Source organism: Panthera leo, chromosome A1 (assembly GCF_018350215.1).
Source record: "Panthera leo isolate Ple1 chromosome A1, P.leo_Ple1_pat1.1, whole genome shotgun sequence".
NCBI classification, from domain to species: Eukaryota; Metazoa; Chordata; class Mammalia; order Carnivora; family Felidae; genus Panthera; species Panthera leo.
This window is the reverse complement of record NC_056679.1, coordinates 705388-723193: the sequence shown is the minus strand read 5'-3', so window position 1 is coordinate 723193 and position 17806 is coordinate 705388. Positions and strand designations below refer to the sequence as shown.

General features: G+C 43.1%; 1 protein-coding gene across 7 annotated transcripts in view; it reads right to left on the bottom strand.

Annotated features, from left to right (window-relative positions):
* Positions 1 to 2258: 2258 nt before the first annotated feature.
* Positions 2259 to 17806, bottom strand: part of MPHOSPH8 (M-phase phosphoprotein 8) — a 52108-nt gene continuing 36560 nt past the window's right edge. For 2 of the 7 annotated variants that reach the window (XM_042939157.1, XM_042940446.1), the window contains exons 8-14: positions 15351 to 15491; positions 14353 to 14439; positions 9937 to 10091; positions 7318 to 7472; positions 4155 to 4282; positions 3230 to 3313; positions 2259 to 2594 (exon numbers count right to left, since the gene is read on the bottom strand). In XM_042939157.1, coding sequence (XP_042795091.1) covers positions 2553 to 2594; positions 3230 to 3313; positions 4155 to 4282; positions 7318 to 7472; positions 9937 to 10091; positions 14353 to 14439; positions 15351 to 15491 — 792 coding nt within the window. In that variant the 3' untranslated portion in view covers positions 2259 to 2552. The other 5 variants (XM_042937544.1, XM_042940962.1, XM_042939927.1 and 2 more) reach the window with 4 other exon arrangements.

Here is a 17806-nt window from a genome sequence, read left to right as displayed (position 1 = left end):
TTTCACTGTTAACATCCTGGTGCTAAGCCTTGCCAGCACTAAAACATTCTTACTTACTTGGAAAGCTGAGCTTCAAATTGCAACCTCCTGACATTTCACTAAGTTGGGAATGACTTGGAAAAAGTACGAAAATGACCTATTCTCGGAGTGAAAGCAAACTATCTAACTGTGGTTCAACATTTGCGTAGTATTAGGTATTAGAGGTTTCTCTTTGGTACTAACCGTTGCGGAGAAAAGCCCGTATAACGTGTTTTCCACTACAGCCATGCTTATTAGAGTGGGCCAGATACGAATGATATAGAAAAGTTCACGGAGTCATCCAATTAGGATGTCCTCACTGCCATATGCACCAGAAAAGAGTAAAGGCTGAGGGGTGATTTTTTCTAAGATAAAATTGAAGTAAAAATGTGGACTCTGTGCTTTTCAGTGATGATGTACTTAGTGATATCACCCACGGCCGAGATGATGAAGTTTAGTTATATATTCTGTGTTGTATATACTTGAAGATTGCTTTGGTTTTGACCTGCGGTACCTAAGCAGGTCTGTAAACCTTTTGGTTAAGCTGCCGTTTGAGAATTGCTTTGTTTTCCAGAGAAACCAAGGCTCACACTTTGTACATACTTTATTTGAATAATCAAAGTAGCAGCATTATTAATATCTGACGGAATTATTAGCTGCCTCATCACAGAACCAGCAAGAAACCACTCTCTCAAGTGCGAGTCTCAAGACAATTCAAGTCTCCTTCATCCTTAAGAAACCAAAGTGGACAAGTGTGCTTTTCATTTGGCTCCAGAGAAGCTATGGCTGAGGCGCCGGGGGGACTCAGTCAGTGAAGCATGTGCTCTTGATCTCGGCTCAGGTCATGATCTCACCGTTCGGGAGTCTGAGCCCCGTGTCTGCTTGGGAGTGTCCCTCCATCTCTCGGCCCCTCCCTCTCTCTCAAAAGAACAACAACAAAGCTGTAATTTAGAGCAAAATGTACTAAGTTGTGTGGCTGTACCTTCCATTCCTGGTAGACACAACTGTTTACAGAATTTACTAGCACATCTGGCACAAAGCTGAGATGGACAACTCAAAGGTGGGGTTACTCCAAGTAAGCTCAAACTTTTGTCTTCCTTCCCTGACCCCGCTTCTGTCAAAATAACTTGCCACTTTCCCTATAATTAAGTTTCATCTGTTAAAGATTTTTTTTTTTTTTCTCCTTGCTGACTTCTAACAGCTTTCATCCTTCTGAGCCTAAACTCCTACTGAAGGAATTACTCGTCGTTCTACTTGGGTTTCTAGCCTGGCCTTACCTCTTGGATCAACAGTACATCACCTTGTAATAACGTGTGCTTATAAAGATGATGATGGAGATCTTCAGCATGATTTTGAGAGAACAGATTTTCTTTAAAAACCCACTTCTCTTAGGGTGTATTAGATTAAGGTACTGTCTCCCTTGCTGTTCCTGACCTATCCACTGCTGCTCAGTCTTGTGATTTTTCTAGAAAGTACTAGATACAGTACTAGTGCATGATTCAATATAGCTGAAAAAATTCCAATCCCAGCTGTCATTTAGTTAAAAATATTACACATTAGTATCCACCTTGAAGTCTTGAGACTTGAGATACAAAGAAAATAGACCAACATTGTGGTATTTTATTGAGAAAACTGTAGGAAAAGGCCGTTTTAGTACTGTAAAGTAAAAACGGCTCTCTCAAATATCTGTACAATGTGGTCAAATATGTGACCTTTTGAAAAATTTTCATTAAAATTGTAATTCAAACAATTACAAAACCAATCAGGAACTAAATAATTTTATCCATCTCTGTAGTCCAGATGGGGTTTGACTTACTAGTTTGCCAAATATTTCTTAAAAGAATTTAAGACCTGTGGGGAATCTGTAGAGACGACAGCTCTTCACATGAGGCCCAGTGTGGCGGACAAACCTTGGCTGCCTTCCCAGCGTTCGTAACGAGGGCACAGGATCTGCTTTTTAAAAATTACTTGATGGATTCTAAGAACAAGGATAAAAGTTAGTTCATGAGTTGTATCATCTTTTATCTTTTCCCGGAATAAAGGGTAACTGCAAATACAAAGTTGTCACCTCCAATTCAGGACCTGTGGCAACTGCAGATTAGACATCACACCGCCTCCCTCGAACCTGCCTACCAAGTCAGAGAAGTCATCCTTCGAGGCCAGCAAATTCGCCCCTTATTTACTGCTTGGCATACACAGACTTGTTTTTAATGCAGAAATTCACCAGGGCTAGTAGAAAATTTCAAGTTAGAAAAGAGACTTTTAATTTTCTTAAATAATTCTATATACCATTCCACATTGTGGAAAAACCGAAGTATGCAGTCTGGAGACAACATCAAGATTTGAGAACACTGGCACAAATACATCTCTATTTCAGAATATATTAGAACCGCCACGTCCCATCTCACAGCCCGTAACAGATACCCAGCCCAAAACTGCAAGAGGTTTACAGATGAAACTTCAAATCTGGAGGTGTTAGCTGTGCCAGGGTCCTAAAACCGGTCTGGAAAGGACTCCGTCCCGACTCTGTTCCGTCACTGCAGCTGCACTCTGTATGCGCCTATCAGCAACTTCACCTGTCGAAAGAACAGAGGCATACGTAGCAGCACCAACACCTCTGCCGAGTCCCCCTTTCTTAGAGGAGGGAAAACACACGCGCGCGCGCGCGCATGCGCGCACGGCTGAGAGTTCTTATTTGGCAATGTTCTCAAATTGATTATCAATTCAAGTGTTAGGTTATCACTTGTAATAAACCCAAGTGCTTAAAGTTATAGTAAACAACTACCATTTATTACATAGACTTTTTTGGTTCATCTTCATTTTACAAAGAAATGTTTAGTGAGCAGCCTATGAGACATACATATGGCCATTAAATAACAGCCTAGAATACAACTCAGGCTGCTCCGTACTGGAGAGATGCATTCTTCTCATCTTTCCACACAATTTATGACACACAATTATGTCTAACACATTGTATGTTCTTTTTTTTTTTTCCCTTTAAGTAGGCTTCACAACCAGCGTGGAGCCCAACGTGGGGCTTGTGAACTCACGACCATTGGATGCTTAGGGACACCTGGGTAGCTTTGTTGGTTGGGCACCTACTTCGTCTCAGGTCGTGATCTCACGGTTCGTGGGACCGAGCCCCACATTGGGCTTGCTGCTGGAATAGCAATGTGAGTAGTTGCACTAAATGTGAGGAAAGGATTGTCACCTTGGCAGAAGGCGCTTCCGTCAACCTTATGAAGAGTTTATTGAGGCCTGTAGCAGGGCTGAACGAGTAAACAAAATGGCTATCCTAGAGAGAAAGACCACAGTCAGTGTTTCCTCAAACTTCTACATCTAAGAGTATCACTGTAGCTTAAGAGAACAAAAACCTTCCAGACGAGAATACCAGTTTTGTATTTTAATTTATATAAAGCAATTTCCTGTGACTACTTTCCCCTTGATTTATTAAAAAGATACAAATGACAAAAAAGCTTAAGATTTATCTGCAAAAAAACAATACTCAGATAAATCTTTAGGATTAGCATGTATCCAGCCATATAGAGCCTGAGTGTTAAAAATCTTCATAACCAGTTAATTTTGCTGACTTCAGCCTAAGGAAAGAATTCTACCTGTGGAAAAGGAAACCTACACAAAGATTCTTCAAGACCATTTTTTTATGTTAAAAAATGTATATAGCCACTAATAGATTTGTTATTATAAAGCAAAATTACAGTATGACGGTTGCCTAAACCTCAGCCTAAGTACACCCATGTTATACTAGTGGTTGTGTTTCTGGGTATTTGAAGAACAGAATACTTTCAAGATTTCCAAATTTTTCTTTAAGCGAATGTTTGTAATTATAACGGTGGGAAAAGGCAGAGTATTTTAAAATCAGTATGTTTCTTCTACCTTAAGAATTTCTAAGACGTGGTAAATGTAACTTAAGGCATATATATCAAACATTTAGAAATCCACACTTTATTGACAAAATGTGGGACAATTTTACTTTATGATTATGGGTTATTGCCTCATTTCCAAGTGGTTTACTAAATTAAAATTAACGTACTTTATCAAAACAGCAATTTAAACGTCATCTGTGCTTCTGGATCAGAAGAATGTGCTTTTCAGTAACGAACTACAGAAAATCTTACCAGAAAAACCGGAAGTTGAAATTTATCATTTAACACTACAGCTTGCACACTACACGGTCCACAGAGCCGAGCAATTACTTCTTTACCCAAAAAGTTTGCATGGAAAATAAACAGCAGGATGCCAGAGCCTGAATAAGGGAGATGTAAACACAGATTTTAATACCACTCCTAACATGGCCACCTTTCAGCTCAGAGGGAGACGCACCCCGTACAAGTTGGAAGCGGTCCCCGGAATGCACCTGGGTGGAGCAGCACCCCACCCAGTGCCCATTCACACCAAATCATCAGCCCTCCGATTTCAAAACTTGGCATTAGAAAAAATTTTTTAAAAGTTTATTTATTTTGAGAGAGAGACAGAGTGAGCAGGGGAGGAGCAGAGACAGAGGGGGAGAGAGAATTCCAAAGGCTCTGTGCCCAACCTGGGGCTCAAACTCATGAACCATGAGCTCATGACCTGAACCGAAAGCAAGAGTCAGATGCTTAACTGAGCCACCCAGGTGTCCCTCCCAGCGCTTTTCAAACCACAGATCCCTTTTATTTTCTGTCTAATCCCTACTGAGAACTCATGAATCAAAATTTTAAAAATATGCTTTTCTACATAACAGTTTTTGGTCTAAAAAAGTAGCGGTATTTATAATTTGCAGCTGAATACATATTCATGTCCATGGAATGCAAATGTCCATGGAAGCAAACTTCTGTGGTGGCTGTTTCTGGGTGTGGGTTTGAATGATTGTCCATTTTCTTCCACATGGTATTTGGCCCTTTCCAAATTTTTCGGTTAATACCCAAACTTATTCTAGGCAGGGGGAGGAACATGAGGTTTGAAGCTTTCACTGAATATCCGAACTGTACCGCATGACTCATTTCTTTGAACATTAAGCCATACTTTCCAGTATAACAGAAAATAGGCGTATGAACTCCATGACGCTTCTGGTAAGCCACTTTCAGGACAAAAAAACAATGGTCCAGAACAATTATAAACTTCATAATAGAGACCCAAAGGAACCATCTGTCCTGATCCCAGGGAAAGAAGAACACACAGAGCCCCTGGCCCTCTTACCTTTCCTTTCAAGGTGTTTAAGGTCTGACATCCTGGTTTTGCTCTCTAGCTTTAAAATGCAACCCCCCACGCACCTGAGTGCTGAGGTTCAAAAGAAGAGAAGGCCTACAGTCTTTTTCCCGTCAGCCCCACTATCAAAGAGTTGAGTATTTATTACTGTCTGCACCGAAAAGGAGGGTGGTGTAACTCTTCAAAATGGCCCGAATGGGGACACGTGGTCAATAGTGAAAATCCTATCCGAAAATCTTTCTTTCAGGTGCTGTTTATTCTGACCAAAAGGAGATCTAAGGGGGGTGTGTTTATTTGCTCTCCTCTGACAGATACTTGAATTTCACAGAAGAAAATGACACAGGGGACTCTAATCAGTTTGCCAGCAGTTGTTTTGTGGTATCGATATAAACATTTTCTCCAGCCAAACTAGGTGCTGAACAATTACAGTCTCCTCAAGAGCCCAAGGTCAGTGTTTCTCAGGGCTGAGTGTGCTCCTAAATGGAGACTTCACCAGGGTGTTGACTGAGGGTCAGGTCTGGGCGGGGCCTGAGAGTCTGCATCTCTCACGAGCTAGCGAGGGGCAGGAAAACCTATCAGGATCTTCCGTCTGAGATCTTTGAGATCAAGGCATCTTTGAGATTTTGGAAACAGAAAATTTCTGTTGGCTGCACATGTTGTGCATGTGCAGAAAAGAGCCCTCAGTAACCCTAAGGCAGTCCTGGTGCTCTGGAGCCCATGAGTTACGCATGCTGGGAGACGCCGGGCTCAACTCACCCATCCCTGCACCCCAACCCCCGACCTGGTGCTCGCCACCCAGCAATGCGAACTAACCGTCTGGACAGTGGAAACCACGAATGATTCTTCAGTGTCCAGGTCACTAAACACAGGTGTTATGAATAGATGTCTTTTCATGGTATGAAATTTTCCTGGCTATATTTTAATTAAATTTCCATTAAGGAATCCATACGATTTATTTTATTAATTTAAAAAAATTTTAAGTTATTCATCTTAGAGAGAGAGACCTAGCATGAGTGGGGGAGGGGCAGAGAGAGAGTGAGAAAGAATCCTAAGCAGGCTCCGTGCTGTCAGCACAGAGCCCGGCGTAATGCTCTAAGTCATGAAACCACAAGATATGACCTAAGCCAAAACCAGAGTTGGACGCTTAACTGATTGAGCCACGCAGGTGCCCCTGAGTACATATTTTTTAAATGGATGTTTTTATTTTTTTAACAGAAAAGGAAAAGCCCAGCTTCCTACTTTCAGGCAGAGACAGTGTTATCTCCATCTAAATATGTGGTGTCCCAGTGTCCCAGAGAAGGCCATGCCATGGTCATGGTCTTGCCTGCAAAGCAGCTGTTAAGCAGAGCCTAGGAAGCAGCACTGAAGTTTCCATCCCTCGGTACTCAACTTTACGATGAGCCAAGACACTGGCTTATTCAGGAGAAACATTCACTCTGGGCTTAGAATCCTGAAGCTAACTAAATTTTAATAAAACTCAAAAAAAACCAAACGTATAACTAGGGGTGCGTGGGTGGTTCAGTTGGTTAAGTGCTGACTTGATTTCGGCTCAGGTTATGATCTCATAGTTCATGGGTTCAAGCCCCACACTGGGCTCTGCACTGCCAGCGGGGGGCCTGCTTGGGATTCTCTCGCCCTCTCTCTCTGCCCCTCCCCTGCTTGTGCACGCACGCACTCTCTCTCAAAATAAATAAACATTAAAAAAAGAAAAAACCAAACAAGTACAATTATTAAGACCCAACTTCCATACTGTGTGTGTGTGTGTGTGTGTGTGTGTGTGTGTGTGTGTGTGAGAGAGAGAGAAATGGTTTTATTCAAGTACGGGGACAGGACCTGTGGGCAGAAAGAGCTGCCCCAACTTCCGTACTTTTTAAACAAGTGCTAACACAGTGCTCTGTGGGTCCCTCCAGGTCACCTAGGATGGGAGGTACCAACTGGGTTTCTCTCTGCCAGAGTAGCCCTGCTGTTAACCATTTTGCAGAATTATTACACACATTGGGACTCTGTTCAAGTTATGTTCACAGAAAGAGGTCTACACTGTTTAAAAATTAGTTAAAGTGTCCCTTTTCAAACGGAGAGAAAACATAGGCTTACCTTCTGGTATGTTCTGTGGGGGTTTATAATTGAAATCCGTTGAAAAATCTGGCCCCTCACAGAGACGGTGACATGCTATTGGGAAGATTGGTTCTAACAGAGCAAGACGTGCCTCAAAGTAGTCCCTTATTGTTTCTTCTGCTACTCTTGAAAGTCTAACAAAAAAGAATAGACTTGTTAATATTGACGGAGAAAATAACCATGAGTCACTTTATCATCAAACTGTTCAATACCGGCGAGGCCTTCCCAAATCAACTTAAAAAAAAAACGTTAACTTCCTACTCATCGTTCCCTCCCTGCACTTTTCTTTAGCACTCGGCACCTGACACACTATGTATGTGTCTTACTGTCTGTGCTGTCACATGGAAACTCAGGCCGTAAGAGAGCAAATCTTTCTCTCTCACTGCTGTCTCCATCTTCCCAGTCTTCTGAATAGTTCCTGGTACACGGACAGCACTCAGGACTTATTTGTCCATGAAAATGAGAATTCTATTAATAAATTCAAAAACTGCCACACACACACACACACCTTGTTATAGTACTTAGTTTAGAAAGCAGTCGAATGAACTGAGAAGTGCTAATTCAGAAAATATTTTTAAACGACTCATTTGGCTTGCCCAGGACATTCTGGTTTTAGGAGGAGAAGTCCGGTGTGCTGGATCACAGACACACAAAAGTTACCGGCTGGGGAAGGCTTCCGGCAGAGGCCGCCGATGTCGGCAGACTCACCACGCACACGCCCTTTCGTTCTGTTTTTTGTCTCTCGTCTGAAATTTACCTACTTGCTGCTTAGGATATTGATACTGGAATTGGAGTAACTATCGTGCAGGCACGAAGATCCGAGGCACACCCTGAGCGTGGCTGGCGGTGGAGGAGGAAGAGAGGGGAAGAGTGGCCATTCCCGCCGAAGGCTGCCTACCCCCGGACTTCCTGTTACAGGAACAATAAACACCTTACTCGTGTTACCTACTGTTTGTGAAGTTTCTGTTACGTGTTGCCAAAATAATCGTTAAGTGAAAAAGCTACCGAATGACTTGCATGAACTTTTGATTAGAATAAAATGATTTAGAATTCACTTAAAAAGAGGTGTCTAGGTGGCTCAGCTGGATGAGCATCTAACTCTCGATTCTGGCTCGGGTCACGATACCAGGCTTGTGGAATCAAGCCCAGGGTTGGGCTCCGTGCTGAGCATGGAGCCTGCTTAAGATTCTCTCTCTCTTCCCCACTTGTCCTCTCTCTCACAAAGAAAAACAATACTGATAATTCGCTTGAAAAAGAATGATCTTGAAAGGATAAACTGGGGTATATCCAGACAATGCGACACTATTCAGTAAAACAAGAAATGTGCTATCGAGCCGTCAGACACGGAGGACGGAGGCGGCTATGTTTTTACAGCATTATTTACAACAGTCAGATTTTGGAAGCGGCCCAACTCTTGGTCCATCGACTGAAGAATAAAGATGTGGAATACATATGCAATGTAACGTTATTCAGTCCTAAAAAAGAACGAGGTCTTGTCCCTTGCAGCCACATGGGTGGAGCTAGAGAGCATTACGCTAAGTGAAGTCAGTCAGAGACAAAGACAAATACCATACGATTTCACTCGTGTGGAACTGAAGAAACAAAAGCAAGGAGAAATGAAGACACAAACCAAAGAACACATTCTTAACTACAGAGAACGAGGTGTGGTGGCCAGAGGGGAGGCCGGTAGGGGGAAGGCTGAAACAGGTGACCGGGAAAAAGCGTACACTCGTCACGGAGGAGGCCCGGGTTTGCCGGGTCACTACACCGTCCACCCGAAGCCAGTGTGACCCTGTAGGTCAACTACCCCGGAGTTCAAACAAACGAGCGAGCATTAAAAAAAAGGCGTGGAAGGATCTTCGATGCCTACTACTATGAGAAAGAAGCCATCTGAAGAAGGCAAGCACCAGGATTACAACTGCGTGACATTCTGGAAAAAGCAAAACTAGAGAGAAAGTAAAAAGACGAGCGGTTGCCAGGGGTCAGGGGGTAGGAAGGGATAAGCAGGACAGAGGAGGTTCAGGGCAGTGGCACTCTGAATGGCACCAATGGTGGGTACATGTCATTACAATGTGTTAAAACCCCAAGCTGCACAACACCAAGGTGAACCCTCAGGTAAACCAGGCAGTTTGGACGGGAACAGTCCACGCAGGTTCACTGGGTTCAGTGGATTCGCCACTCTGGCGACAGAAGTTGGCGGGGAAGTTGTGCATGTGTGGAAACAGAGGGTATTTAGGAACCTCTGGGCTTTCGGCTCAACTTCACCGTGACTTAAAACTGCTCTAAAAATTATGTCTATTAAAAAAGCAACCACTACAGCTTAGGTAGTTTTGAGAAAAGGTCCGTAAGCCAAATTACAAGCACAATCAAGGTTTTAAGGAGTTACTCCTAGGTAAGACTGCGTTAAGTTTAAAAGTCTGAGGACCTCAAGGACTTGCGGAAAAACAACTCATATGGCACTTACTAAACGTATGAGCTTTTGAGAACAGAAACCTGGCAGGACTTCCACTCGACAATCTTTTCCCGTTCCACACCTCTAATGACGACGTGTCCAAGACGACTCTGTGACTGAGCCACGGCACATTCACGCACACTTACGTCTCTAAGTGACTCTTCAGCAAGTCGTACACCAACACGTTGTTACACTGCTTCGCAAAATGCAGGGCGCTATTTTGGTGCTTTGACAAAATATTGCAGTCAGCTCCACATTCAATTACAAGTCGTACGATATCAGAATTTCCTCTTTTACAGGCCTATGACAGGAGAAAAGGAGTCGTAATCACTTAACTGCAAAATAAGAGAACTACCCGTCAGTGTTTGTCCCCTTCTCCACACGTGAGCCCAGGTGTTCTTCAAGAAGAAGACAGAAGGCCAGAGGGGGGCGGGGAGAACACGGTTATCAGGTCTCACCCACGGTTACACCCTGTGACGTCGACAGGTGGCATATGCTCCTTTTACTCCGCGAACAGTACCGAAATCTGTGCTACATTCAATCTCCTCCCTGACTCCTGGGGAAACGGGCAAGTCTGAGAAAGGTACTTCTGTCCCAAGACAGAACAAACACCAGGCCTTTCTAAGCTCTGGCGTGCTCCACTCTTCAGACCAAGTCCTGTGCCCTGGCAGCCGATACCTTAGCACCCAGACAAGTGAGATCCTCTTGGGAATCTCTAAGGGAGCTCTCTTAGCATCACAAAGTAATTTCAAGATTTTCCTAGAAGCTGCTTTAAAGGAGACTAATTAAGCGCAGATACAAATCTGAATCCAGCAAATCTAAGATGGAGCTGGATGCAGTTCAAAGACCATTTCTAGAGTAAAAAGACCTACATCCAGGCTCTCTCCTGTCTCTGTTTACTTACCGGCTTTGTGACTTCAAGTAAATCCCTTAATTCTGAGTCTCACTGTTTCCACTTGTCAAGAGGGGATAACGGTACTTCTGCCTCACGACACTGAGGCTGAAATTAAAATAATATATTGTACACAGATATACAATGGAATCCTACTTGGCAATGAGAAAGAATGAAATACGGCCTTTTGTAGCAACGTGGATGGAACTGGAGAGTGTTATGCTAAGTGAAGTAAGTCATACAGAGAAAGATACCGTATGTTTTCACTCTTATGTGGAAGGGGAAGGGTAAAAAAAAAAGTTACAGAGAGGGAAGGAGGCAAACCATAAGAGACTCTTAAAAACTGAGAATAAACTGAGGGTTGATGCAGATGGGGGAGGGGAACGGGGCTGATGGGCACTGAGGAGGGCACCTGTTGGGATGAGCACTGGCTGTTGTACGGACACCAATTTGACAATATGTTTCAATATTAAAATCTATATAATATATACTGTACATGGAACAGGGCCAAGCCGGTAAGCTTTCCCACAAGAACAATGCCATCTCGTATGCTACTGAGCATGCGGGACAGCATTTCTACAGAGCAGGTGTCTAAGCCGTGTAATCGCTAGGTCCAAGGGCATGCATCTAGTGACAGATCTGACAAACGCCCTTCAAAAGCATGTAACCCTGTGGTTCTCACTGGGGTGGTTTTGCCCCCAGGGGAATTCAGGCAATGTATGGAGACATTTCTGGTTGTTACACCTGAGGGTGGGTGCAGAGGTCAGGGATGCTGTGACACATCCTACAAGTGATCTGGCCCACAATGTCAGTAGCAGGAAGGGTGAGAGGCCCCTGCTGGGACCAGTTATATGCCCAACATTAGGGGGTGAGAATGTGGTTTCTCCACACCCTCACATTCTGGTAATGATCAAGTTTATACATTATTTCTGAGATGAAAGGTTTTTTATTTTGTTTTAAACATTTCTGAAAATCTTTCCCCAGGTTCATTTCTTCTAATTCTCAAATTCAATAAAACCAATTTAATATACTAAATCTAAGTAAAGCTTAAACAATAGGTGCCCCCCAAAACCCAACACAAACAAAAACCAAAGCAAACCAAAAAAATAAAAAACAAAATTAAATACATTTATAGGCAGTCTAATTTAGACAACAGTTTATTACGTATGCTTAAGTTCCTCTCTGGGAAGAAACAAGAAACCATCCCTCGACCTCTTCCCCTCTGGGCACTGCCTTCCTCCTTTTCAGACCAACTCCTCAGTGCCAGCTACATCCAGCATCCACCTTCCCAGCCCCTGCAATCCCACATCCCTCAAACCCAATACAAACTCTGCCCAGATGAGGGCGCCAACACCCTCTGCAGTGCTAACCCCCAAGGGCAATTTCTCCCTTTCTCCCAATTTCTCAGCCCATTGTTCTTTGGCATCTCTGACCCACAGATGCTCCGGGCCGGCTCACTCAGGATACCTCTCCCTCCTGATCTTCCTCTTCCTCTGGTCTTTCCTATGTGGCTGCCTTCTCTGACCGTTCTTTCCCTTCCAAATCTCAGTGGTGACCCAACTCTCAGCCTAGGGCCGCAATCATGTTGTCTACACAGATGAACCCAAATCTGAATATACAGCCCACACCCTTCTCCTGAGCAAAAGATCACAATGTGAAACATCTGAGCATTTTCAGCTCAAATGCAACCCCACTCCCATTGTGTACTGTCTGTGTTCCCTAAATTAGCAAACAGGATTACAAGCATAGCCGTCAATTACCAAGTCCCATGAATTCTACCTCTTTAAAACACTGGTCTACCCACTTCTATCTCCACTGTCGCTACCTGGGTACAGACTATTATTTCACTTACTTTAAAAAATGTCCCCTATATGTCTGCTAACTCCTGGTCTTTTATCCAATTCCTTCCCCCTACTGACCTAGGGGGACATGAAAAACAATCACCTTTCTTCCGATTATGTTTCTCCAGCTTAGTGGCTCCTGAACGCTCTCAGGATTAGGTCATCCTAATTCCTGTGTCTGCGCTCACTGCCCTGTGCGCACCTCCACACGCCTGACTACTCGAGTATCTGCTGTGCGGCATGTATCCGGTGATTTCGCGGTAAGACAAAGTTTTAATTCATGCTTTGGGGTGCCACCTCTGCTCTAAACACATGGCAACAGGAACACATAAAGGAAAATTAAAATTCAAAAGTAGGGCTCCTGAACAAAATAAGCATTTCCGCGAACCAGAAGTGAAACAGCAGCACAAGGAGTTCGGCCGAGGGGACAGGTGATGCTGGCCTTGAGAGTATAAAGATTCAAGACCACACTGAGGCCCAGGCCCAGTGGTAACTTGAGCCCGTACCTGTGCTCTCACCGACTCAGGAAATGCAGCTGAAACTCAGTACGGCCAAGAAACACCTACTTGGATTAAGAGCTTGCATCAACCTGTATCTAGGAAGGGGGCAGTAAGACAGAGCCTCCCTCCGTGCAGGGAACTAACACGAGGTGTGATGTCAGGACCTGTTACGTCCTAACAGCATCTTAGGCCAGGAACTCAGAACTGCCACAGGAACATTCTAGACTGGGCTGGGCCCCAGGAGAGGCAAATACAAAACTGTTGTAAACAGAGAGGGGCAATTAAAGGGGGAGATATGCAGGAAGCTTCAGCAACCTTCCATTCAAAACAATCATCAAACCACAACTGCAAACACACACGGAGAAACCTGATTCCACTCACGTAAAACCATAATGGAAGCACATCGTACTCTTTCCCACTCCCAGGTGTCAGTACACATCTTACTCCAGTTTCCGCTCACACAGCTCATCCCTGTCAGCTTATGTATCATTCTGTGGGATGCAGCTCAGCCACCCACACATCCACCGTGTCTCACCTCTTTTAAAAAGAAAAAAAAATTTTTTTTAAAAATCTTTATTCATGTATTTATTTAAAAAAATTTTTTTTAAACATTTATTCATCTTTGAGAGACAGAAAGAGGGAGACACAGAATCCGAAGCAGGCTCCAGGCTCTGAGCTGTCAGCACAGAGCCCAATGCGGGGCTTGAACTCATGAACTGTGAGATCATGACCTGAGCCGAAGTTGGAGGCTCAACCGACTGAGCCACCCAGGTACCCCTAATCTTTATTTTTGAGAGAGAGGGAGAGGGAGAGGGAGAGGGACAGAACAGGAGCTGGGAGGAACAGGGAGAGAGGGAGACACAGAATCTGAGGCAGGCTCCGGGCTCCGAGCTGTCAGCACAGAGCCCGACACGGGGCTCAAACTCACAAAACATGAGTTCATGACCTGACCTGAAGTCAGACGCTTAACCGACTGAGCCACTCAGGTGCTCCTTACCTCCTTTTTTTAAAGTAATCTAAACCCAACGTGGGGGTCAAACTGATGACCCCTGAGATCAAGAGTCCTATGCTCTACTGACTGAGCCCTGCCCTGTCCGGCCTTGAATCCACACTGCTAGGCCTGGTACCAACTTCCATGTAATTCCAGAGCTCTCTGTGCTTATTCCTATTACATTATTGTTCACACCAGCTTTTAACTGCTTCTTTGCTAAACGGTTTCTCTTATACATCTGTGTCCTGTTCCCCATCCTATTCTTGGCCCCCAGCAGACTGCCTGGCAGAGGCATCTGTGAAGAGCGAGAGAGTAGGTGACCCGTGTGAAGTATTTACCTTCATTAGAGCAGTCTCACCGTTACTCTGCTGGACATTTACAAAAGCTCCTGCTTCCAAAAGAATAGCCACTGTAGTTAGGAAATTCTATTAAAAAAAAAAAACAACACAAATTGAATTCCCAAAATTCTTTAGAAGATATTTTTTGATGATTTGAAATTTTTAGCCATCAGGAAAAATACTCAGATTCTATCCCAAGCAGGTTGGTGAACACGGTTCTTCACTGTGCCCTCCTGCTCAGGCTCCACACAGCCACACGCCCTTTGCCAGCAACTTCAATCTCAAGCGGAACCACTGGTTTCAACCTATGAATCTCTGTGTATTAATCTTTTAAAAAGATAATATGTGGCAATATTTTAATTAAATTCTGAACCAAAAGGAACATTTAATTTCAACTGGAAAAGATTTTTAATTTTTTTAAATGTTTATTTATCTCTGAGACAGACAGACACCGTGAGTGGGGGAGGGGCAGAGAGAGAGGGAGACACAGAATCTGAAGCGGGCTCCAGGCTCCGAGCTGTCAGCACAGAGCCTGACGTGGGACACTTAACTGACTCAGCCACCCAGGTGCCCTTCAACCGGAAAAGATTTTTAAAAGATCTAAGATTGAAACCAGTATTAGTACCTTAACCAGAGGTCCTTTTACTTTTTCTTTTTTTATAGTAAACTCTGTGCCCAACATGGGGCTTGAACTCATGACCCCGAGATCAAGACTCGCATGCTCTACCAACTGAGCCAGCCAGGAGCCCCCAGGGTCCTTTTTCAATATAAATCACTTCCCACTACATAAATCACATTTTGAAAATTCAATTACAAAGTACAGCTACTAATTAACAAAAATCTATTCACGACAAGTCTGAGATGAACTGAAATATGAGACTCTAAAGCTTTGTGACTATATGAGAGTTACATTTCAGGACAGGACAGAAACAGACCGTCCTAGTCCACAGGTAGGAATTCCTACAGACTAAGAAACTGAGGGCTCTTGAGTTCCCAACCTTCTCGGCTGCGTGAATGAGGGCGGTGGTCCCATTCTTCTGTCTGCCATTCACCTTAGCCCCTTTCCTGATGAGGAGCCTCAGCAGGTCGTCTTGCCCTCCGGCTGCGGCGAGCATCACCAGTGTCATCCCGCTTGAATCCTTCATTGGTTTTGTTGAGGAAAAGACATGTCAATGTCTATCAGAAAAATTCCAGAACTAAGTCTCTTCACCTAGGATGTTTCAACGTGAAATCGCTGAAGTATACTGATTTAAGCATCTACCTAAGTCTTTCACTAAAATATCCTTATTTTTATTTAAGTTTATTTATTTATTTTTAATAATTAATCTCTACACCCAATGTGGGGCTTGAACTCACAACACTGAGATCAAGAGTTGCACCGCACCGTCTTCTGACTGAGCCAGGCAGGCACCCCTCACTAAAATATCCTTATTATAATCAGAAACTAATAACCTTCACAATTTCTTTAAATGTCATAAAAATTTTACAACTTCCAGGTATTAACGTTCTAAAGGCCCGTCAACATTCTGCACGACATACTGATGAATAGTGCATCTTGATGCTATAAAAATGGCAAAGGTACTTATTTATTTATCGCACATTTCAGGTCCGAAAGCCTCCTTGTGTTCTAGGTAAAACAGGTGAAACTCACATTCGTGATAGTTGCTTAGCTGGCCAAAGATCTGAGGCTAGAAATGACCACTAGAAGTGACCTAAGTCCAAGGGTAACTGAATGCTGTCTGGATTAGACAAATGGCCTCTACAAAAGCTAACTGTTGGGAAATGACAGTTTGATTGCTCAAGGGATGAAGAAGAAAATTCAGAAGCAGGAAACAGGACACTGATATGATTGGTTTCTAAGAGGCTATGACAATCTAGACAAATTAAAATACTTTATAAAAAATTTTAATGTTTGTTTATTTTTGGCAGAGAGAGAGAGACAGAGAGGGGAGACAGAGCACAAGTTGGGGAGGGGAAGAGAGAGAGGGAGACACAGAATCCGAAGCAGGCTCCAGGCTCTAAGCTGTCAGCACAGAGACTGACACGGGCCTCAAACCCACACACGCGAGATCACGACCTGAGCCGAAGTTGGATGCTTAACTGACTGAGCCACCAAGGCACCCCTAAAATACTTTAAAAAGAGATAAAATTACATAAAGTTGACAAAAAATAAAAAGCCAAAACATTTCCAATCATTTGAAACAAACACATGGGAAAATCAAGCCATTTATTAAATGCCATTCGATAAAACCAAGTTCTAACAAGGTGAGTTAATTTGGCTACAATCTGAAAGTTTAGCAGAATTCACCTGCATAAGCAATCTGAACACAAATGTAAGAAAAATTACCTGAAATAAGGTAGTGCACTTCCTCTCATCTGCAAATTACCTTATTACCACAAAACATATTAGAGGGAAAAAACCTTTTTTCTAACTTAGTAAAGCTCCCTGTAGCTGCTAGGCTTTTTATTAATGAAGACCAAGCTACATAAGAATGAAAGTAGGGAAAAAAGCACCAGATAAAACCCAACATCCATCCCTGATAAGAACTTCAACAGATAGACAAAAGGAAGTCTACTGTCCACTAGAAACCAACAACAGCACAACAGAAAAAGGATCTTCACACAGCCTCAGGGGAAAGCCACCCTCAGACGAGAGACAGAACAGGATGGCCTCCATCAGAACTCTTCTGCAAAATGTCACCAAGTTTACAAGACCAGAAAAAGAAATATTACTGTGCACGAAGGAAACAAAACAGTTACTTTTCAGCAGATGATCATATTCTCTACCCAGAGAATAATTTAAAAGTTATTAAAGTAAGAGAATTTCAAAGTGACCAGAGACCACACACACACAGAGATCAATAGCCTCACCGAACACCTGTAATAACGTGTTAGAAGACAAAATATGGGAGGAAAAAGATCCTAATGATCACACTAAGATAATTTAAAAATTATCAAATATGTAGGAAAGCATCTAAACTAAATGTGCAAGAACGTATGAAGGAAAAAACTCATAAAACCGCTTTAGGAATAAATGAAGAGCTGGATGAATGTAGAGTTATCACGTTCTTATTTGGAGGACTCAAATGTAAAAAATGTCAATTCTCAGCCAAGTTTATCTATAGAGTTCATACAATTAAAAAAATGCTTTTAATGTTTAATTATTCATTTTGAGAGAGAACGCACACACACAAGCAAGGGAGGGGCACAGAGAAGGAGAGACAGAATCCCAAGCATGCTTGGCACCATCAGAGCAGAGCCCAATGCGGGGCTCAACCTCACAAACCACATCATGACCTGAGCTGAGATCAAGAGTTGGATCCCTAACTGACTGCACCACCCAGGTGCCCCAGATTTCATGCAATTTTAATCAAAATCCCAGTAATTTTTTTGAACCATAATCTCTAAAGATTAAACCTAAAAATCCACCATGAGAGCATGAAAACTAAAGAAG